Genomic DNA, 24,612 nt, shown 5'->3' with positions numbered 1-24,612 from the left:
CCTGATGCCAGAATATATTGAAATGAGAATCCCCAGGCGACTGATGCCAGTTGATATTCAGATTTAGGATTCGAAACATTGTCTATGTTCATACTGGTCCACATTTTACATTTAACTTGTATTAATTGAGAAAGTGGGTAAAAAAAACCCACAATTATACAAATACAAAATGAACAATTGTACAATGGCTTGTTTTATTTATAGTGGGTCCATGTATTATAGTTTGGTGGCAGTTATTCATCTTTATGAACTGTTGTAAGAAAATAAGGTTCTTGATAATATAAGATGTGTAAGGAAATACAAAACAATGGTATGGAACTGCATTTTTATTGCTGCTTTTATCTTATGGCCTTCAACAATGGAATATTTATATCCAGTGTACAAAAACAATTGTGGCAAGATGCAATATATATATATATATATATATATATATATATATATATATATATATATATATATATATATATATATGCGAGAGAAAAAAAGATATAAATAAATGAAGTAATTGACGTGATTCTGTTTTGATTTAGTCTATACTGAATACATAGTTTAATTCCATGTTTTTAGAACATTTTGAAGAGTTAATCTCAGACATGATTTTGGTCTCCCATAAAAAAAAGCAGAATTTTTTGAAAGGGAGATTTGGGGGTCCTCTCCCAACAGGGTCTCGAGGGGTAGCACATTTTACACTCATAAAAAACTGCTCCTGGTGCAACTTATGATCATAAAATAAACCAAAATAATCAGTTTAAAAAGTAATAAACTTACAAAAAATTTTCAACTTGACTTCAATAATTTCACAATATTTATAGCCACACAAATTTGTTCTCCAATACTATTGATGCTGAAGTTATTTCATGTGCATGTCAGTGTTCATATCATAATTAAGTCACAACGATTTGTAAATTTTTGCAGCAAATATATTATAATTCTCTCTTTTCATAACAAATCTGTAAAATAAACACCTAAGTACATCAACTATATTCAAATAATCCCATCGAGTGCCAGCTGCCCAGGCCTTCAGATCTGGGGCTGGTGTAACAAAGGTTGGGAGTTTTGCAATCCCCATCACCAATATATCCACAAGTGGTCGATCTGAACAGGCACATATGCAAGCGAAAACTGAGGAATGAAGAGACCATCAAGCTTATATTAGCTGATTTTTTGAAATAGCAAGTCCGCTAATACCTGTTTCCAGCCTGGAATATGAAAAACTTGTGCATCTATTTGTTGCTGGAGACAATAGTTTCGAAATTCACAAAGAACAATGCAAAGGTCTGGGGACTTATTTAACCATGCCATTTGAGATATGTTGCACAGAATGAGAATGCCTTTCCATGTAGATTCTCCTGACATCAAAGGAATGCTTCCCATGAGCTTTCATTTCTAGGATATTGATATGCAAAAGACAATCCAAAATAAGCCACTGTCCACTGTTTTCCTGGAATGATGGAAGGAGATGTGCACACAAGTCAGTTGTGCTCTAGTCCATATGAATTGTTGACAAAAAAATCTGTACCTGCATGGGACCACCTGGTGTTAGCCAAGTGATCTTTTCTCATTCCTAAGACGGGAAATTCTAAGCATTGCTTGCTCCAAGGAGCAAAGTTTTGGGCAACACCAACACAACAGTATCACTGTAATGGCCTCGTAAGCAGGCAACCTAGGGCAGTGATGTCCACTGTCCTAGTGAGTAATACCCAATGGCAGTGGACTATGGGACTTAGACATAGTTCTTTGTAAGAACTAAAGATATCTGCTGCCCTGGGCATTTATTACGAACTGGAAACAAAGGTATAATTGACCAAAGAGTGGCATGGCACTATCATGTTACTATACAGTATGTCGGCAACTGGATGTTTTTCCCAGCATGGATATATGTGCTGCTGTGTGGATGGAATATGTGATATCAGATCTCTGTAAGCAGTGGACCCAGTCATATTGGAAACAGGTCCCTACTGCACCATTCAAAAGGTAGTCTGATGTGCTTACTGCCTAGGACCTCACCTTTCTATTGCTGACTGGAGGAGGAGAGCGAAACTCTGGTAGCAACAAGCAAAATAATTCCTCGATTGACAATCAGATGGCAGTCTTGTCTTGGCAGTGAGATCAATATAGGATGATAGAGCTTGTGAACATGTATCTTCTTGTATGCAATCTGAAATGAAACTGGAGAAACAAAAGGAGCAGACCACCTTGCTCGCACAATGTCCTTATCTGATCAGAAAGCGAGTATTCACTTTGAGTGACAAGGGCATGATAATGCAATGACTCCCTATCCCGTGTGTACGGAGGCACTGAACTGGGCACCAGGTGCATTAAGTGACCTGTGATTGATCCATTAAAGTGCCTTGTGGCATGAAGTAGGTAAAATGCACAAATACCTTCCATCCATCTTCAATGATAAGATTGACTAAGGTAGTGACCTGTTCCTAAATGAAACACATGTCAGTCAGGTTTGAAGAACAGTAACATTTTAGCTTTCATCACATGCAGCCATTATTTGCTTGAGAAAGGTTAAAGGATATTTCATCACAGAACCAGTCCATTAAGCTCTAAGATCAAAGACATTCCATCTATTATCTAAATGGTAATATCAACTGCGGTAGTTACCTGATTAGGTCTGAGACATATGGCAGAGTTGTTTTTATGATCTGTGCCATTTAATCTTGCATGATGTGCTATTTTGTTGAGATAGATTGCAGAATATTTGATCAACAAAACTGGTCAATAATGCTGTTTGAGATAATATTTGAGTGGGCTTCCTTTAATCTCGATCTGCTCAAATGTATTCTTCAAAGGTGTACTAGCAATGTATGATCAAATGTGATGGTGAGATATGCTAACTTCCAAATGGTCGCTAAGTAAAGGTTACCTCTGCATGGCAAGGCTTGAAAACAAAATGAAGTGACATCCCCTGGGTAGTGGGCCCTGAACTGGGCACCATCTGCAAGAAGCATCTTGTGGCACCATCAGTGGTTCCCATCATGTAATATTTTGTGATTCAAGTACTAGCTTTATGAAAAATCTATCACTTTGTTTCAAAGGGTCTGTTCATGTAAACAAATTTTGGGGCATAATTTTTTTAAACAAAAATGGATTTAATGACCAAAAAGGTGTCTTAATTGATTGATTTTTTTGTTGTTGTTGTGGGGTTTAATGCCATTTTCCAGCACAAGATAGGCTATACATGGCAGCCAGTATTAATGGTGGAGGAAGAACCCGGAAAAAATCCAGTTAAGAATCACCGACCCATAAGAAGCCATTGACAAGCTTTCTCACATACCCACATAGGCCAAACCCGAGACTCGAACCCATGCAGACAGATGTGAGATGGCAGTGATCCATAACAGTGAGCACTTTAGACCACTCAGGGCCCCTCTTAATTGATTGAAGTATGCTGTTTCCTCTGAATCACAAAGGCCCCAAAAGAATTTCCAGCAACAGTAGAAGGCAGAATTCATTTGGCATTCTCACACTCAGTAGAGGGATAAATAATTTCCAGTGGTCAGCTCTGATGTGACCTCAGGTAGTTATTATTGTTTATTGCTTTGATTTACATGTAAATTTTACTCGAGAGAATTTGAATTATTCCAAAATGAGACTAGAAATGTGCTTACTCATTTCCACCACCACAACTTATTTTCCCAGATTTTGCTACCTTAACAAACATTATGATGACACCATCTCTGACATGTGTCACACGAAGGAGATTTTTGTCTGCAAAATTGGTAAAAAAATCAAAGTTCAGAAACAGAATTAAATTTGCCATGAAAATAACAAAATCTGTTAACTCATTAACCCCTGGCGCCGCATTCACATGACAGGAGGTAGTATCCTACTGCTGAGCTCTGTAGCGTCAATGTCACGTAAGATACACTAAAATGGGTGGTATTACAGAAAGGTAGACAGATGTAGTTCTACAATGATAACAAATAATCTGGAAGTTCTAGTTGCACTACAAAATACTACAGGGAATACCTCATTTTTGGGACCTGAATTTTTTCCACACAAAATTCGCCTGTGGTCGGAATCATATTTTGTGTCAGGATTTTAGACTTTGGTCTCAGATCTAAAGCAGACTGGTCTGATCTGCACAGAGACAGATGAACCTTTGCAAAATGTAGGATAAAATGGGCATGTGGAATAAAGATTGGTCTCAATATGAAAATGATGGGTTCGTTAAGCACAAAAGAACAAAACAAGAAGTCCATCTTTTACCCTTCTGCTCAAGCGTGACCACAGTAGCCAATGACAAATGAGGTTTCTAAAAAAACTAGGCATTAGGTTAATGAAAAATCACTTGGAAGTTGATGTATTCAGAAATAACCCACAAAATGTGTTTCCTACTTGCATTTCGGGCGAAAATGACAAAAACCTAAACGGGTTAATGAATTAAGCAAATTGCTGATGCTTTACCTGTGAAGTCAGTAAAACACTTTATGTAAGAAAGGTCAATAAATTTACCAGTACTTTAAAGTTTAATCCAAGATGTTTCACATCAGTTAAAAGTTGTTAAGACCACCAAAAATGTTTCCTGCAGCATTAGTGTAGGATGTTTTTTTCCTCAAACAACAAATATATACAAGTGTATATATTCAAAAATAAATTTTTTAAAATACTACAACCTGGATAACCAGTGAAGAAAACCTGTAAAATTCGAAAACCTGGAAAATCCTTTTCCTTTAAAAATCAAACCCTTGGCAAAGTACCATACTGCTGAGTGGAACCTTAAGAGGATTAGCAATAAAAACATTTTCAAGACGGTCACTTGTTGAACCCCCACTAACAATTAAACTATTTTCATTTAGGACTAACTAGCCCATGGGATGAACTTGTGCGTAAAGTTCAGTGGCAATCCTTCACGTAGTTTAGTAGTAGTAGCAATAACAAATTTGTGCAAACAGGACAATCAACAGTCCATCCCATAAGCTCTTCTGGTCAATGAAAAGTCGTGATAAAACTGGATCTTATTGCTTATTACTCACTGACAGCCTACAGAAAATCAACAGCTTTCATGAACAAGGGTCGACTTTATTTGGGACTAGCAATGTTTAGTGTTGTCTAAGATTAGTCCGATAATTCAACACTCAACCCAATATGATACTGGAAGAGTAGTGTGTGTTACGATCTCACCTATTCCAAAAACCAAGCATTTATTACAGACTGAGTTTTAGCAACACATCTATGCACATTTAGATCTTTTTAGACTATTACTATTGTATTTCATACCTTTCGAGTTGAAGTCAGCTGAAGAAGACTTTCATATATACAGGGAACAATTTTTTTTTTTATAGGAGTATAGTGTGACCCCGCTATAGCATGCTGTTATAACACAAATTTGGATATAGCACGGTCATGGCATGGCTCCAGAAATTTTATATACATGTATTTTTCTCATATATGAAAAAATTCTTTATTAAAAGTATAAAAATAAAAAAAAACCTAAAAAGTTTAACATTTTGGGGAAGAGATCGAACATGAATAATACAAGACAACCATGGTGTGGTTCTTAAATTGTATATGTATTTTTTTTGTACACAAAAATAAATATTTTTTCTCTTACAATTATGAAAAATAATGTGTAAATGTTTATTTTGGGATTGCATAGGACTTTGCCAATGTCACAAAATGCCATCCCCCCCCCCCCTTATTGGCAGCAAAATATACCATCTGGCAATTTTTTTGGGGCGACACTGTTGGCTGTTTAAACTTGTATTATATAACCCTTGGTTTGGAGTGGAGATATTCACTGGCCCCATGAAAGGAAGCTGCAAACTTAATATAAAATGCACTGAAATTTATCTATTGCTACATTAACAATTTCTTTGTCCATATCGACAAGCCATCTTAACAGTGCATTGTTATATCATAATTCGCTTATGTTGACATCAAACATGAGTACTGTATTTTGTGAGATATCCACTTATCTTGTTGACATTTCTGGTAGCGAAGATCAACTGGACAAGGCATTATCTCATAATCTCTCTTTCATCGGATTTTTGGCCACTTGCTAGTAATTAATATATTTACACAGACTGACATTTGTATCTGGATGGTAAGTAAAATTTCTCTTCTTTTCACTCAGAATTAAATCCTTCAGAACACTCACATTTTATATGCTAATCCTTGCCATCAGACCAGAACACCTGTATCTCTATCATCTGTTGACCCTTTGTTAAATTTCTGATGCATTCATTGAAGGCAGCATTACTGTTACCACAAATGTAAAAACAAAACAAAACATAACAAAAAAACAAACATCATCTTACTTGTTGGTCTATTCAACAGGCAGGGAGGAACAGTAGCTACAATCGACCAAATGACGGCCAATTCCTTTTATAAAAATGTACCCAGATAAAACAGTTTGCTGAAATTTCAAAGAAAAGAGATTATCTTTGAAGCACTGACTGTTATGAAAACGTACTAAGCAAATGGAAAAAATCAGTCTCAATCATGCAATACAATTATTTGATGTTGCTGCCACAATAAGAAATGGGCATTTGTTTGGTTCTCCAAAGCTGTCCTTTAGAGGTGGCTTCAATAACGCATGCAGCATTCATCAAAGAAAGCAGACTACAATCTTCAATAAAAATAAAGAACCTTTCTTCAAAGGAAGTCAGTACCAAAGTTACATAAAAGCAAATTAACTTTTACCAACTTGGGACGTAGTGTAAAGTAAACATGCCTCATCATTCATTACGTGATTGTGCTGTTTTTCCACTGAATTCAGACCTATATGACCGCGACATACTGAATATTTTAAATCTGTATGTATGCATATTTTCAATGGAATTACTTGTATTGTGGATTCAATGCATGTGCACAGATTCATGGGTGAGTACACGATGTTGATACTCCATTCATGCTGTACATTAGACATGTATATATAAACAGTATACACGTATATGTACCAATCCATAGTTCTCTAAACAGAGTAAAATACTGTATATACACCTTCTGTTTTCACTACAGGTGTATTTCCCATTTAATATGCATCGATTTAAGATGGTAACTGTGCCAATGAAGCAAGTATTGTACCGTCCACATTTATTACCTACCCCCTCTGCAAATTTTTGGGGTACAAGCATCCTTTTCTTCAGCTAAATGACCTGGTTGTTTATCACACGGTTCAGTCTATAACACAGGTTCCATGGCTCCCAACTACCGTGTTATAGCAGGGTCACACAGTGTATGTAATGTAATTTTTTGTGAGAAGTATATGTAATGTACATAGTAAGAAAGCTACATACTTCAAAGCATTTAATATCTTCATTTAAAAGTAACATTAATTATTAAAAGGTTCTTACTGTTATAATAATAGACTTATTTCAACTGAACATACATTAATAGTTCTTATTCTTGGTGTAAGCATAATATGCGAGCGGTTATTGTTGTCATGCACAGTGCAAATCCATTCAAACACGTCATTTAATACTTGGTACATACATAATTCTCTTTTAATTTGCTCCCCTTTCCCACTGCTGCTGAATAACCTCCTTATCGGTTACGATGTTTGAGTCTTTTCCACATAAAATTATTTTAGTCGAGTCTTTTCCACATAAAATTGTTCAGCAAGTCCATCCTTAACACCTCACCCGATGTCATCAAGTAGAATAACCTACTTTCTTCCAAAATATCTCTCCTTTTACGTGATTACATGTTAACGTTTGGTAATGATTTATTTGGATGTTGCTAACTGTATGCAATTTAATTATGCAGACGAAACTTTTGTCAAGTGGATGGTATACAGTGGAACCCCGCTATAACGCGATAATTGGGGTCCACAAAATTGGATCACGTTAATGCGGGGTTTTGCAGTATTTTACTTTTTTGAGAGAACAACTCATTGGCACATATACATGTATTCATGACTACGGTATATGATGAATAGGGTATCAACACCGTTTACTATCGTGCCGTCGTGGCATTCAGTTCATCTATAATGCATGGAATTCCACTGAAAAATTGCACACAGATTTACAATATTCAATATTTTTCACCTTATCATTGTATCTGAATTCAACATCTAATATACAGCATAAACACAGTATCAACACCGTTGACTTGCAGTCTGATATCGTACCGTCAGGGCTTGAAATTAATCCATAAAATATGTAATTCCATTGCAAAAATTGCATACATATTTAAACTATTCAATAATTTTGTCACACATCATTATGTGTCTGAATTCAATGGAAAAAATTAACAGCAAAATTAGGTTAAGAAAGACGAAACACGTGTACGGTTCATTACGTTACAGGATAATTGAACGGTGTCTGCACAAATTTCATATTGTAAAATTTTCTCATATGCGTTTCAATGTACATTTATCCATTGCAAATTTACAATAATTAACGTTTGTACACCTATTCGTTTGAACGACTACAACAGAATAATTACAAATCAACACATGTTTTCAGCATACATGTAACTTTTACTTCAGATTTTGTGAATATCGAAAGAAACGTGTGATTACTATACTAATCATGGTGCAAAGTGCAGAGAACGATTTGCGTTTGTGAACTTGCTTTTCCATAACGGTAAAATATTTTTATAAAAGATAGGATATTAATAACGAGTTCATAAACAAACAACATACCCATGTAAAACCCGAGAACAAAGTGCAGTAGGCCTGCATTGGTCACGAGTCACTTTTTAAAGAAAAATGCAAATCTAAACGCCTGTGCAATTTCATACCCTTCCAATTTCCAGCTAATAAAGCAGGCATTATTTACTGGTCAACTGATTGCATGTAATAACACCGACAAGCCCAGCAAACATGTTGGCGGCTTTCGTTTTATTGATGTTTATTAAACTGTGAGAATCTTTTATCAACCACCGCATTGTCTGCTGATTGGTTGTGTATGCAGTTAAAGAAACACATGTCGGCTATTGTTTGAGCAACAATGGTATACAGAATTAATTGAAGACAACCACAAAGACGACTTACTGGCTTTACTCATGGACCAGTAATAAGTAACATTTCCGATGTTTATTTTGGCATAAGACTTCAAGAACCTGGTGAAATTGTTACATTTCAGAAGCCAAGCCACGATTGTATTATACTCGAATTCATAAGCGAATTCTTCCACAAAATGAAAATAAACATTTTACACACTATTTCTCTTACTTTAAAAAAAGTATTTTTTCCGGGTACGAGAAAAATACACGTACATGTATTTAAAATTTCAGGAACCATGCCACAATCGTATTATACGTCGTATTGTATTCAATTTCATACACGATCTCTTCCCCAAAATGATAATCAATTTTTTTTGCACAAAGTGTAGAGAACGAATTGCGTTTGCAAACTTGCTTTTCCGTAACGGTAAAATATTTTTTTAAAAAAATAGGAAATTAATAACGAGTTCACAAGCCAACCCCATGCACATGTAAAACCCGAGAACTAAGTGTAGTACGTCTGCAAACATCATGAGTTACTTATATATATATATTTTTGTTTAAAGCTGAATGCATGTACAATTTCATACCCTTTTAATTTCCAGCTAATAAAGCGGACATTATTTACTGGTCAACTGACTGCGTCTAATAACACCACCAAGCCCAGCAAACAGAAGCTACACTACGATCGTATTATATTAAAATTTATACGCAAACTCTTCCCCCAAAATGATAATAAACTTTTTACACCCTATTTCAGGAACCATGCCACGATCACATTAAATTGGAATCCATACGCGATCTCCTCTCCATAATGATACTAATTTATTTATAAACTATTTCATGTACTTTGAAAAAAAAAAATTTTTTTTCATGTGCGAATATACGAAATTTCGGGAGCCATGCCACGACTGCGTTTTATCCGAATTCGCGTTAAATCAGGGCATGGTATAGCAGGGTTCCACTGTACCTTCTTTGTAAAGGAAGCGATAAATGCGGTCAAGTGATTTTTCGGTCTTTGTCTGACACACTGTTTTGTTCAAGGTTAATTTCTCTCTGTGTGTGTGTATGTTAATGCACAAAATTTATTTTTCGCCTATGCTGACCCTGTCATGATCTTGACAATTATGTCCGGTTGTAATCATCAAGAGAAAAACTCGACAGATGTGTGAAGCCCAAAACTCTATCATAACATTCTCGAGCCCATTTCTGTAAACGTCAGCTTTTATAGACAATGATATAATATTAATCTTACTGTTACATGTCCTTTAATCAACACTTCTTTCATTAACAGAAACTTGACATTGGATGGAAACTTGACAATGGGAGACACGTATTGACTATCGTGATAATCTGATTACATGCCTTACATTATGATATGAATTAATTATTGGATCTGGATACATTTGAAAAAAAGTGGCTGCTCATGAGGGGAACATTTTACATTTATGTACTAATATGCTGGTCGCATCAGAGAGACAGCCTTTCGTGATGAACACATACTAGTTGGTGCCAAGGGATTCTGGCCGTAAGAAGCAGGTGGCTAATGGTCAGGGAGGGACCATTCAAGAGGGGTCTACTGTACATATTTACCATTTACCAATCAAATTTGATGTCTGACAACTTGTCAATCTGATTAAAATCAGATCTCTTCTGTCATATGTGAATATCTGAGAGTGACCACATAGGGGTCATGTTCTGGTACATTTGAATTAGTCAACCAATATCCAGCTTTCAAAAATCAGAAAGTGAATAAATTGTTCAGTACGCATTGATGCTCTTCAGCTAAACTGTTCAGTCTCTCAAACACAAAGATATAAGATTTCATCTGATTTTCTGATAAAATTAGCATAGCTGCCAGAGTACAAAAAAGTACTGCTTTATGACAAAAATACCAAGTTTCAGGAACAAATTATGAATTTTTAAATTTTAATGCATATGCAACTATTAAAAACATCTACAACGATCAGTAAAACCGGACATTTAATTAGTTAACAATTGAATGTCATGGATGCATGTGTAACACTCTTGCTCTTTCCAAGTTATCAGACACGGGTTGTCTATAGGAACCTTTCCAAACCTTGCCTTTTCTATCATTATTGATTTCAAGGTACATGTACTATCTTTCCTTGATGACCTGAATTCTGTGAATTTTTTTAGTGAACTAAAACTCCTATCACAATCAGCATTATAGTGGGGTAAAGAAAGAAGTCCTAACAAAATATAACTCAGACTGATTTGTGATTTTACTGTCTGGAAAAAATGTGTACAAAATAAATCACCAACATCACAAGCAGCTGAAAGAGGAAGGTTCCTTTCTAAAAGAAATTTAGCAGAACAAACTTCTGATAAAATGACCTCAAGAATCTCTGGTATTTATAAACATTGTTAAGTTCATGCTCACAGGGGTTCACACTGTTGTTTACATTTTTTTTATCTGTCATATACGTACTATATAATAATATGTAGTACAGGTATGACAGGTAAATTGTAAGCAGCAGTAAGAGCCCATCTGCACATTCCCAATTCTAAAATTTGTGGAACATCTTGAGCAAAAAGCATAATGTACATTGAAGTTTGATGGCTGAATGAAAGGCCAATTTTTGCTGTATTCCAATCTATGCTTCACATTTTATGGAATACATTTCATTTTCCTTGGCGGTGAAAACTTTTTAACTGTAGTGTAGGTTAGTTATAAAATGGTATTAGTTCAGAAGATGAGACATTCAAAATATAGATTAAATACTTTAAAATGCTTGCTACATGGCAAACTGTAACAACTGGATATAGTTCAAAATATAGATCTGGATATAGTTCTACTAATATCATGACAAGTAACAAAGGACCATTATTGGCATCAGTGACTCGGGGATCGCACTGGGCGTAGCCATTGTCGCAAATTGCAAATGTTTTTCCTTATTGGTGACAAAATATACCATCTGGCAATTTTTTTTTGCGACAACATTTTTGGCTGTTAAAAATTATATAGTCTTGGGCGAGTTGAGAAATTCAAAGGCACAATGACAGGAAGCGGCAAACTTAGAAATTAAACTGCACTGGAATACACCACTCCCTCGATAACTCTAGAACCCACTTATAACGCAGTGTCAGGCATGGATCCCATTTTTTAAACCCGAAAATACCCCAAGAATGTATCCCTATTTGTTGAACTTTAAGAAAATCGTGATCAAAATTGGTAACAGAAGCTTTGATGTATCGCTCGCTTTATCATTGAAAACGGTAGATAGGACCTGGAAATTTTAATCAACACTATAAAATATCAAATTTAAAAATAGCTCATACAAGATTTTACATTTTCTTTCCAAATGACGTTACTAGCACACTGCAATTAACGATATGTACGGAAAATTCAATCAATGAAAATGTCATGCTGAGTGGAGGCAGTACTTTAATAAATAAATACAAATTAAAATTTTTTTTATCTATTGAAATTTGTGTTCCAGTTCCATCTTTTAGTTCCTTTTAAGTGTAATCGTCATAAATGCAATGTGTCCTCTTGTAATTAAACGTAAAATGCTTCAATCTACCGCAACAGCTATGTCCGCAAGCGTTTCTCTGAGAACCTAATTAAATGCCGTGTTTTGATAACTAAATTGCAGAAATATTTGTTGTATTGTTGCACTGAATTAAAAGCTGGCCTCCTCTGTATTATCACATTGTCATTTGAATAAAAAAAGGAGGTGGAATAAAAGAAAAGTTAAAAGGCACAAAAACTGGACTAACTTAAAATCTAGTGGCCCAGGTCGTATGTCAGGTGAACTCGCTTCATTTGATCAATCAAACACTGTAATAAACGTTATTATGTAACATAAACTACCTTAAATTAACCGACTCTTTCATAACTGTGATCAAAGATAACAAGGCAGCCAAGCGAAATGAATACTTCGTAAAATATAGAGCTTGATTTCACATACGGACCATTGTGGGCAAGTGAGGTTCAGAGAATTCTTGAACTGGCATTTAGAGATATCATCAGGGATGTTAAGAAATTTCATTATTACTTCCATTGAAATCACGACATTATCACTGTACTAACTGAAAATAAATTGAGTTTCGTCGTAGAAGTGTCACAAATTAATGTCGCGTTTTTTGGAAAAAATAAGGAATTTTGTTTGGTGGTGTACCAACAGTTAGTCTAGTTCCCAAATTATGGACTACTGATTTGGCAAGATACTATTAAACACCAATACCTGAACCAGACTCATCAAGAAAACAAAAAACAGTGACGTAATACACAGATTTTTCGCGTACACGTGATGGTTGCTCAAACCAGTTAGAACAATCTTTCATACGTTGGATATTTTTGAGAAAAAAATGTTACTTAAACAGAATAACGAACAACTTCATTAGAAAAAGTGCATTATTAAAAATTATTATCGACATGATTGTAAAATGAGGAATCAGTCATTAAACAGCCCAGTTCCCTAACGCTGCCCTCCCCCCCCATGGTTTTCTCGATGTCAAAGTGATTTTTTCTCTCAATTTTTGGAGGTCCCTTGGTAACTCGCGCCTCGTTTATAGTGCGGTCTATGTTTTGTGGACCCCGTTGTGCATGAGTTATTGAGGGAGAGGTGTATATTGTTACAAACTCTTTGTTCATATTGACAAACCACCCTAACATGGCATTGTTACATCATAATCCGCTTATGCCGATGTCTGGTCATAATTTTCTTTTTGAAAAATATACCAGAAAAAATAGTTTTGCTGAAACTTCAAAGAAAACTGATTACCTTTAAAGCATTGTTCATTCTGTGTATATAATTAGCAATTTTTAAAAAATCTATGTCACTGTGTTTCAATTATTTGATTTTACCGCAGCAATAACAAACTGGCATTTGCTTGGTCCTTAAAAGATGACCTTTAGTGGCACCTTCAACTGTACACAAACCATCATCAAAGCAAGCCAAGGTCAGCAACAAACTTAATTAAAAGCATTGTTTCATATTTCTTAGTGAATGGAACATTTATGTACATTGAAATTTTACCGTTAAAGCAAAAAAATTCATGCTTACCAATGGCGGAATAAAAAACAAATTAAGGTACCGATATTTTGAAACAAAAGATATCTGGATGTTGAGTTACATGAAGGTGGGACACCTTGCAAGAATGTTAAACTTTTTAATTTCTTCACATGTTGTCATTCCATATGACTAGCCTCATCCCTTGATAGCCTCAGCATCATGGTAGTTGTCTGGCTGAACAAAATCTAGGTTAATTTAAGTACATATACATGTAACATATAAATGACTATAAAATCACGTGCTACTAGGATAATAAATATCAGAGTAAACTGTGACATGAAACATGTTTACTGACAACAGGATATAGATCCAATGAGGAATACCAGTCTTTTAGATAGATGTTTTAGTTGCGTTAACGGGATTTGACTGACATGAATTTTCTAACATGATCTGTTACTAGAATACATCGATTTTTTATATGCATGTATATTATTTCAGACATTGTGGAGTATACTACACAATTTTAAGTTGTCAATATACAAATGTATTTCTGACTAGTTGTCTTCATTTAATCAAAATTTCCATTTTTCTCTCTGCGTAAATCGTATTCATTGACAACAGGTCACCTCTTAAAAATTTCATTTATATGCGAAATTTCACTTTATTTTCAGCCCCCCCCCCCCCGTAAACATCAGTTTATGTCAACAATATTAAGCCTTTACCTCATCCAAGCGCCATTGGACGCCTCTACCCTATTTGCATACAAACACCTTTTGATGCCTCTACCCGATTCACAAACATGCACATTTTGACACCTCTACACCATTCTCATGGAAGTGCCTTCTGACGCCATTTTTAGCGGGCTTTTGTAGCGCCTTTCTCAACGAAAAAAACTATTATATACAACATTCATTTCTGTGAATGACCATTATGTCAGATCATACGGTCGCTGTTTATGCTCTGATTAAAATATATTTACAGTAACTGGGTCTTATTCTCAACTCTCCAAAATGTAGGTAACGGATTTTGTTCAGTACTTACTGAGTTTTCATGATTAGAATCACAACTATGAAAGCTTCATTACCTTAGGTAATGGTTCTGATATTGATGTAGATGAAGACAAAGAACTTGTAAATTTGGTGTATGAGAACAGTTGGTCATGCTGCTTCACTGACTTGATGGTGAACGAGTTCTCAAGATTTTAAAGGACATAAAAAATTCTTCCGCAAAAAATAATTATACAGCTATAATGATCGGATGTTGCTCTTAAATCTTTCAATATGTGTACCAAAAATGTAAAATGGTTAAAACTGCTGTTAAATGTAACATATGCTACACTGCTTAACAGTTGACTGGCAGGCCTATGTGTATAGAGTCGCATAGGTAACAGGTGTTCTATTTATAGTGCACTACACTGGGTAACTTTGCTACATGTATATCGAAGAGATAAAAAGCCATACGCTCTATGAGGTAAAGGGTTAACTTGGTCCTTAATATGTTTAAGTAAATGGATAGTACTGTATTATGAAATAGTGATATTGTTTTGAAAATTGGCAACAAAATATTGAGGTTGGCGATTTTATGGGCGACAGCTCTTTTAAAGCCAACACCAGCCCTGTTGACCACTGCTGATACTGTGACTAGCACTTAAAGGGATAAAAGATATTTTATTCCGGACTTAAACTGAGAATCGGTGGGGGGGTTGATGATTTTTATACATGAATTCATGACTCGCTATAGAGTCATAAAATTCATCCCAGAATCACGAGGGTTGGCAGGTCTGTAGATGGTTTCACATATTTAAACAAGATGATATAATTGTCATGCCAATTCTTTTTTCTTTTCCTTGCACGAGAAAATTTTGAATCTTCTGCTTTTCTTTCTGGCATGACGAAGATGATATACAGTGATAAAGGACTTTGTGTAATCCAATATGTTGGTTAAAGATTGGCACAGTAGCCACGATTTCTAATGAACCAGTCATATTTTAGAACCCTATATCCATATATGCAATACATTTACTCTAAGAATGACACAATGCCAGTTCTAAATAGAAAATTGCATGGAAATTGTGAATTTAATATTTTTATTACCAAAATGGATTTTAATATGAAATACGTAAACCCATATTCAGGTCCAAAATATCCGGGCTAAATATGGAATTTGCGATTATGGCAGTAACATAGGTGACCAGAATGTGAGCCCTAAATGGTTGGCATCAGATTTTCATGGACAGTGGAGACCAGATTTTAATTTCACTGGACAACTTGTAAATCCAAGTGAAATTATAAAACCCTACCCCTTTTCACCATTCTGAATTGTTGGGCCGCATCAGTTGTTACATCAATATTGAGGAATCAACTGAATTAGACTTTGCATTCCAAATTATGGTCATGTGCTTCAGCATACATAGATATATCACATTTGTCATGTGATGAAATGTCTCTTCATATGATTATCAAGTTACCAAACTAGTTGGATTCATTTTGCTCTTTATTTTTGCTCTTTATGCCATATTGTTCAAATTAACCTTTCCATTTTTTAAACCTGACATGCTGTTTAACTGTTTAGCTACTTAAGTTTTTGTACAGCTTCCCAATTGTGAGGTATAACATGTACAGAACTGAGACTGATTATTAGTCTAAATATTAGCACCTCCTCAAGGCAGACTACACCTGCATAAACTGGGCATAAAAACTTGGTTCCATTTTTGTTTCAATACTTATTGCTGTATTTCAATTAGCCCTTAAAGTACATCCTTTAACAAGTCACACAGACTGCAAAATTCTTATACTGCTTGTCATAACTTTAGTCATTTTTCAGGTAAGCAATTGGTCACATATTGCAGTAAGTCAGCTTGGCATGAATAGTTGTAAAACTAAACCAGAGACCCCATGGTGACAATCAGGTTAGAGATTATAAATTGCTGAATGAAATGACCAAGTTTTGTGCATTCTTTATATATTTAAGGTTGCATGTTGTTTAAATCAGTAGGGGGTACAAACGTAAATACTATAACTGAAATGTCAGTAGACCTTGAAAATGCAACCACTTGCTTTTGTCAGAATTTGATTCCAACAGGAAAAATATATCAAAGTAGTCCAACTAAAGCAATTAGACTTTAATCAGTTGCAAAGTGTCAATATTGGCTGCATAATGTACAAGATATTCCTGAAACTTTGGTCTCTAGTCTCCTGTCTTTGTCAGTTGACCGGAGAATGGAGCTGGATATTTTCAACTCAAGTTCGTCTTAATACCTTGGTTGGACTTGTCTTTAACTCATTCGGCCCCTAGCACTGTTTTCAGTATCTCTGCTGATATGCCTCAGAAGCACAAAGCTGTGTCTAGCTGCTTGTGCCCCATAGTTTTTACCTGTTTGGAAACATAGTGCACATGCATTCACTCTTACCTTAATTTCTCTTCTTATATCCAAACAAAATCCACAAAATTTTCACCATTTATTTCAAATGAATTTGTCGACACATTGATGTAATTTTTTCCCTATTTGTCGAAGTCTTTCACAACTTATTTATACAGTATTTACAAACTTATGTGCAACATTTATCCGCAAAAACTCCGTCATCATCGCTGTCAGCATCATCATCTTTGGACGATTCAATCTCAGAACCTTCTATGTCCAAATCTAAATCTCACAAATATTCAACTGCTGAACATATCTTTCCTCAGCTTGCTCAATAATTTCAAGATCAAACCCGAGAAACTCCACATTTTCATCAAAAATCACTCTTCCATCCGCCATCATTTACGATTTTTCATGAACAGAACATGTGTAGTTAAACCGCTCTCAAACTTTAGCCTTTTGCTTCTGAACAATTCAAATTTCCACAAATGAAAGTAAAATCATTTCTGATTGGTTTAATAGTTGTTTAGTTCTTGGAATAAACCATTTCTAACCAATCAGAGACGTTGTATCTAACACACATTCATCATGCCAGGAGATGGGATCAGCCATTGAATGCAGTAAACAATTCACGACTACAGGCGGAATCGGCCAATGAATGCAGAAACCAGATCATGCCAACAGACGGGATCGGGGCCAAATGAGTTAACAACTTAGCCGAGTTTAATCTGGGTTGCATCCAAGTTATCCCAAACACAGAATGACTTGTCTGTGCTCCCTGTTGTTTAGTCGTACAATCTAAGACATAGTACGTTATTTTTGTTTTAGTGCTGTCTTACTACCCAAATAATGTCGATTGATATCGGAACGAGTAATCTGAGTTTCAGAAATATTTAACATATTTGGCAGATAATATCGACACTCTTCCAAAAATTGATATGTAATTAATATACCGTGCTGTTGTTATCCCGGTGGAATAAAAATCTGACACTAGCAAATGGACACATTTTTATGATCCGTTGGCATACATTTAAATTTGTTGAAATGTTGTTGTTATTGTAGGGTTTGACGCCATTTTTCAGCACAAGATAGGCTATACATGGCGGCCAATATAATTGGTGGAGGAAGAACCCTGGAAAACACAAAGAACCAATGACCCACGAGAAGCTACTGGCAGGCTTTCTCACGTGCCTATGTTAGCCGAGCCTGAGACTCAAACTCACGCAGACAGACGTGAGATAGCAGTGATCTGTAGCGGAGAGCGCTTAAATCAGTGTTTCCCATTACCCTCATTTGCGCTTCAGAGATCCCCCAAATTTTTAATTTGACCCCCATTTTTGGTACCAAAGTTTGTTTTTCTACTTAGTCTGACCCCAGTTTTGACACCAAGGTGATTTTTGACTCGCAGTCTTGCACCCCTAGGGGATACACTGGCTTAAATATCACTAAGCCATTTGAGGCCCCATCTGTTGAAATGTGATCGGAGCCACGAGGTATGCTGAAGTATGTTCAAGAAGGTTCATGTGGGGGATATGTTTCTTGAATGAAATGAAATGTTGCTTACAGTTCCAAAAGGCATAATATATTTATATTCATTTTGTTAAAGAATAATATTTTCAACTTAACCCGATTTCATCATTCCTTTATCACTTTCCAGCCAAATGAAATGTAGGCCAAGGAAACTTGAAAACAGGTCACAGGGATCGTCCTGGGCTTCGCCAATGTCGCAAATTGCGATTTTTTTTCCTTATTGGCGACAAAAATATCCCATCTGGCGATTTTTTTGGTGACATACTTTTTGGTTATTTAATTTGTACATACAATCATGGATTTGGACTGAATAAATTTAAAGCCAGAACGAAAGGAAGCCATAAACTTGACTAAGCAATGCATTGGAATCAATCTGTTACACAAACGATCCTTTGTTCTTATTGACAACCCTATCTTTACAGTGCATTGTTACATCATAATCTGCTTATGCTGACATCTGGGCTGAGTACTGTATGCTGCGATACAGTCAATCATGCTACCTCACTATACCTACAACTGACCCACTTCTGAAGACGCGAATAAAACAGATACAATTAATTGTATGGCTAATCCTTCTGTTTTTTTTTTATACATATACCAATACAATAGTTTTGCTGAACCTTCATAGAAAACTGATAACCTTTGAAGTACCGACTACTGTGTATAAATACAAAGCAAATGGAAAAAATCTCAATCACAATTACATCTGTCGCCAGTGCAGCATTTTACTCACTGATCTTTTCCTTTTGCCATCAGTCCCGTGTTACGGCTGCAGAGACTTAAACTCCGCAACAAGAAATAGCAAAAAAAAAAAAACAAACAGTTTTGCATAATTAATAATAATTATTTATTTCTCAAAATACAGGAGTGAAAGAATCCCTAAATTGGGTGTGAATTTACGCTTATATATACGGTCCAATATTGCCAGGTGTTGACTCGTGTAAGTTTCATTCATGGGAATGGAGATCCTATTTTTCTTGTCGAGAAAATTTATACAGCATTCAGTGATCATTCTTGGGATTTAGGAAGCAATTCGCTACAAGCTTTGTGAAGCTATCCATAAAGGGGTGGGGGGGCTGCTGAGAGACTACTGGTGTCACCTGCCAGCACTGAGGACTGTGAACGTGGATTCAGTAAGATGAACCTCATGAAAACTGACATCAGAAATAAGCTCTGCATCTCATCTCTCGAGAATTTAATGAGAATCAGCATGTACAGATGTGAAAAATTAGACTTTGAAACTGCATTCAACAAGTGGGCAGCCCTAAAATCACGACGGATCTTCATGTAACACTTTGTAACATTTTGTTAATGCTTGTTGTAATTAAAGTATTAACTAATCCATCATTTGTAATTTTCATTGCCTGTTACATTAATAGACTAAATTAACACTTGGAAAAATGTACACTACTTTTTTTGGCGACACTTTTTGAAAATTGGCGACAAAATATTGAGGTTGGCGATTATTTTGGCGACAGCTTTTTAAAAGCCAGGACCATCCCTGAGGTCAGTTTCTCTTTTGAGATTATGAATTAGAAGAAAAGATATCAGAGTAACTAAAGTCTGACTAAAACATTACGACTTAATATGTAGAAAAGTATCATTATTTTAGTTGCCATTTGTGAGATATTCCTTAAAATTTTACTTTTGTTACAACTTTAGTTGACATAAAACACGCTACACAGCGCCATTAGTTAGGCAGTAAGACCCTGACGCCCAAAACATAAATATCCCTGTCGAGGTCTTACATGTAGGACTACCTGTTGTCAAATTTCTGTGTATAATCCGACTATACAGCCCGTTTGTTTGTTCCCCCCCCCACCGATATCAATAATGGAAACCTTTAATGTGATAAACAGTGCAATTCATTCATTGATTTACAATTTGTAACCTGAGTGGAGTGTCTCTGACGCTGTCATGGTCTGAAAGTTTCACACTTAATGGAAGTTTTCAATATAATAGACGGACATGCTCAAGATCCATTTCTAGTTCCTGGACAAGTCCATTTCCAGCAAAGGGGTGTGTGCACGACTACAGATGTACATACATATGTCATCTGCTTCCAATATTTACAATTTCGAATCAAGCAAAGGAAAAAAATAACAACAAATTTGCCTTTCAAGTGGATTTAACTTCTATGTTCATGTGTGCAGAGGGATATAATTCCAAACTCTCAATGTTATGGTAATCGATGGAATTGTCCGGCAGTTACTAAATAGGATGAACTACGTCATTATGTTGTCTGATGGAAATAAACTAGCCGATAGCGTACACAATATGGTGCCATGTTAGCATGGAAAGTTCATTACGCATGAAAGGTACAGGAGATGCCAGTATTAGTGCCAGTCTGGTCACTGTCAGGTTAGAAATTATAAATCAATGAACCAATTGACTCAGTTCTGTGAACTTTTTATCACATTAAACGTTTTCATTATTGAAATCGGTAGGGGGTACAAATGGGAAGGGGATGGGTATATGGAGAACTCGCCCCATTGAGAACTCATTCTGGGAGAAGTCGTCACAACATATCTGGTGAAATCACCTCAAAACTTGTCATCCAGATAAAGTATTTAATATTTATCTCTGAAATAAATAATTTAAGAGATAGAAATGTGTACCTTAGAACAATACTGTTAGCAGCAAGATGTCGCCACCTTAGAACAATACTGTTAGCAGCAAGATGTCGCCACATGGTGGTTACTGCATTATTCAAATACACAATCTGGTATTGACTCTGCACATTAGCCATGACGTTGAACTCATTTCACGTGTAGGCATCAATGATACTTTTTATCGAGTTCAAGTATCATTCATTAATGGTTAGCAAATCTCAAGAGATATGATACTATAACCCTTTGGCTTACTGACGGTCAGCACCAATTCAGTTGATTTTGGGTTATAGAGGTCCATGCCATAAAGTCATCACAGGATGACTTTGGTCATTAGGTATAAACCCTTTCATATATAAAACTGCAGACATCACAACATGCTTACACCTGCTCTATATTTCCAAACAAAATGCATCTAATGGTTTAAAGAGCAGAGCAAAAGGGTCAGATAACACTTCTTTTCGTTAAGTACAGAAGCAGAGTTGATCAAATGGAAAAGTTTAAAAGTTGCAAATTTTATAGATTTATAAAGTTATTAAGCTGAAGAAAAATAACAATAAATAAAGCCTAACAACCATGTGGCGACATTTCAGAATTCGTATATATGATCCCTGGGGCGACTTCTTCAGGCGCAGTGGGGCGACTTCTCCGACCACCATGGGGCGACTTCTCCCGACACCTGGGGTTTGTTCTCCCAAGGTGAATTCTCCATGGGGCGGGTCCTCCCAGCGCGAATTATCGATGGGGGCGAGTTCTCCAAAATTCACGGGGATGTGTAGTCAAACTTTAGTATACAGACGAAATCGAGCACTTGAGGCCATTCTACATTTTTTCTCGACTTTTCACATTCTGTTTTATCTTAAATCAACATTGATTACTCTTACAATATATTCGAAGTAACATTCAGACAAGTCTTTGATGTAAATAATATAGTGAAAAGGGGTTAATTCAGTGCAAGAATGACCGTGTTCACTGCAACAAAATGGCGGGCGTGAAAGAGAAAGAAAAAAATCTCGATTATTTGAGAACTGGTAACCTATTAGTTACATTTGTTCTTCTTCGTCACATTTCTGACGACTACCGAATACTTACTTTGTTTATTCTTTTAAGTGCCATGGCTTATGTGTGTCTGAAAAGGTCAAATGAAACAAGGGAAAATGGCCCTCTGAAAAATTTGACTTGCTGAAAACCCGGAACCAATATAGTGGACATGCGCGAACCGTCGCTGGGTGTATTACAACACTTAACCTCGACTAAACGCGGCGAAAGAGTTTTGAGCGAAAAGAAGCGAAACATTACTTGTAACATCTGATCAATGCCATTAAAGATCTGCATATAAACAGGGGCAAAGGTGATACGTCAGAAAGATCCGCCATCCCTTTGCAGCCACGGTGGCATCCAACAGGTACTATGGATTCCTCCTCCTCTGTATGATATCCTCCTGTCACTTCCCGTGTAGGACTTGTGTTGCATTGTGAAGAGAAATCCAAACTCGTTCCGAGTTTATTAAAAGCCTTTCATACACCGTTGTAGATACTTGGACGAACTCTGGCGTAACTGTGAAGATATCTAAATCGGGGATATCTAAATCGGGATGCAAACGTCAAATGAAGCCCAGACTATGCAAGGACCTTAAGTCGACTGGATAATGTTGGGCAGCGTGTATAGACAGCTATGTTGTGTCAGACAAATGGAAGGACAGCAACAACAAAAAGTTTGACTTAAATATATGCCGATCTATTTTCAATATGTAATGTATACGCATATCTCTAAAATGTTTCACAATATTGTTTGTAATTCTAGATCAAATAATTTAATCTTCATCGTGAATCGTAAGATCCACGGGTAATCGCGTACTTTTTCTATTAGATAGCAGTGTTTAAATTCTGACTGCCTTTATTCTCAAGCGCCATCCGCACTAAGCGTCAATGGTTGGTCCTTAATTCCATCATGTAACCACGTTGTCACGGGTTGTTAGCATCAACCAGCATTGCATTTGTGGAAAACGTTTAAGTGCCAACTACTCACTCTACATCATCTGCCAAACCGAGACAGCTGAGGCGCTCTTGCAGAAACCTCGTCAAAGAGCGCGCTCACTATTGCGATAAAGAATATCGTGAGATGAACAGATGCCTTGGTGATGTCTATGCTTCCAACTATGAAAACGGAGCACCATATAAGTATTAGGACAGAATTTGTTAGTAAAAGTAATAAGATTGAAATTTCTCTAAATTGTATTAAAAGTAATTTTTCATTAAATTATATTGAAAGTAATTTTCTATTAAAATATATTGAGATTAAATTCATTTATTTCGGTATTACAATTATATACTATTTAATAAAGATTGCGCCCTTATGAACAAAAAGGCAAAACCCTCTTGCACTATACATTTCCCTTGTATCATAAGTCAGCAAAAAACTACACTGGGTAAGTTGTTTAAGTTGCTGAGTTAGCGGATTCCTACAGTTTGCAGACTGACTAAACTACAAGCTCCACGCGCTGATGTGGCAAAAAGTGTCTGTCTAATGATGTACATAGACCCAGACGATAGTCTGTGAGAAACGATGAAGCCTCACTTTGAGATTGTAACGAAGATCAAGAACTAGACGTATGAGCATACTTGCTGCGTCCTAACAAACTGTATTAAAAGCGAGGAGATTTGTTGACGAATTAGTCCGTTCGTCGAAATCTCAAAGGGGTTTGTATCGTTACAGGTTATATACTAATCCCGTCCATTCGCTTGCCATATTCCCCAGATGTAGCCATATCTACGTCGTCAAGTGACACCACTTTCAAGAAAGCTTGAACTTCTTCTTATTCTTGTTATTCTCTCTCTCTCTCTCTGGTCATGGGAAACAGCATTGCTAAGAGTTTATGAGACAAACATCCTCGTAAAATAAGAATCCCTTACACAGGGACCAAACACAATGCATTCAACTGACACGAAGTGTAGCTTTCTGAAATGGTTTCCAACATGCCATTAATGACAGAATAAATAGGTCGATATTTTGGATATTATTTTCAATAATTTACAGTTGACACTAGAGCAGATTCCAGAATGCCAACAAGATATTGCAAAATTTCTTGTGGGGTGACCTTACGACATCTATCTTTCACGGCGAAATTCACACGTACTCCCTGTTTACCTGCCTCATGGCACACTACGAACATTAGGTAAATAGGGCAATTGGAACTAAATTTAGAAATTGTCTCTGGAATATATTG

At 36.1% G+C, this 24,612-nt stretch overlaps 1 protein-coding gene across 1 annotated transcript in view; it reads right to left on the bottom strand.

Moving 5' to 3' along the window:
- The window catches only part of LOC149802903 (ubiquitin-conjugating enzyme E2-17 kDa), a 48,740-nt gene extending 26,134 nt beyond the window's left edge, over window positions 1-22,606 (bottom strand). Inside the window, exon 1 of the mRNA XM_089952399.1 lies at window positions 22,479-22,606. Coding sequence (XP_089808525.1) covers window positions 22,479-22,502 — 24 coding nt within the window. The 5' untranslated portion in view covers window positions 22,503-22,606. The remainder of the gene's footprint in view (window positions 1-22,478) is intronic.
- Between the last annotated feature and the right edge of the window lie 2,006 nt (window positions 22,607-24,612).

This window comes from Sinohyriopsis cumingii, chromosome 3, assembly GCF_028554795.1.
Source record: "Sinohyriopsis cumingii isolate HCF-2022 chromosome 3, ASM2855479v2, whole genome shotgun sequence".
Classification (NCBI taxonomy): domain Eukaryota; kingdom Metazoa; phylum Mollusca; class Bivalvia; order Unionida; family Unionidae; genus Sinohyriopsis; species Sinohyriopsis cumingii.
The sequence above is the reverse complement of the archived record's forward strand: the minus strand, read 5'-3'. Positions and strand labels throughout refer to the sequence as shown.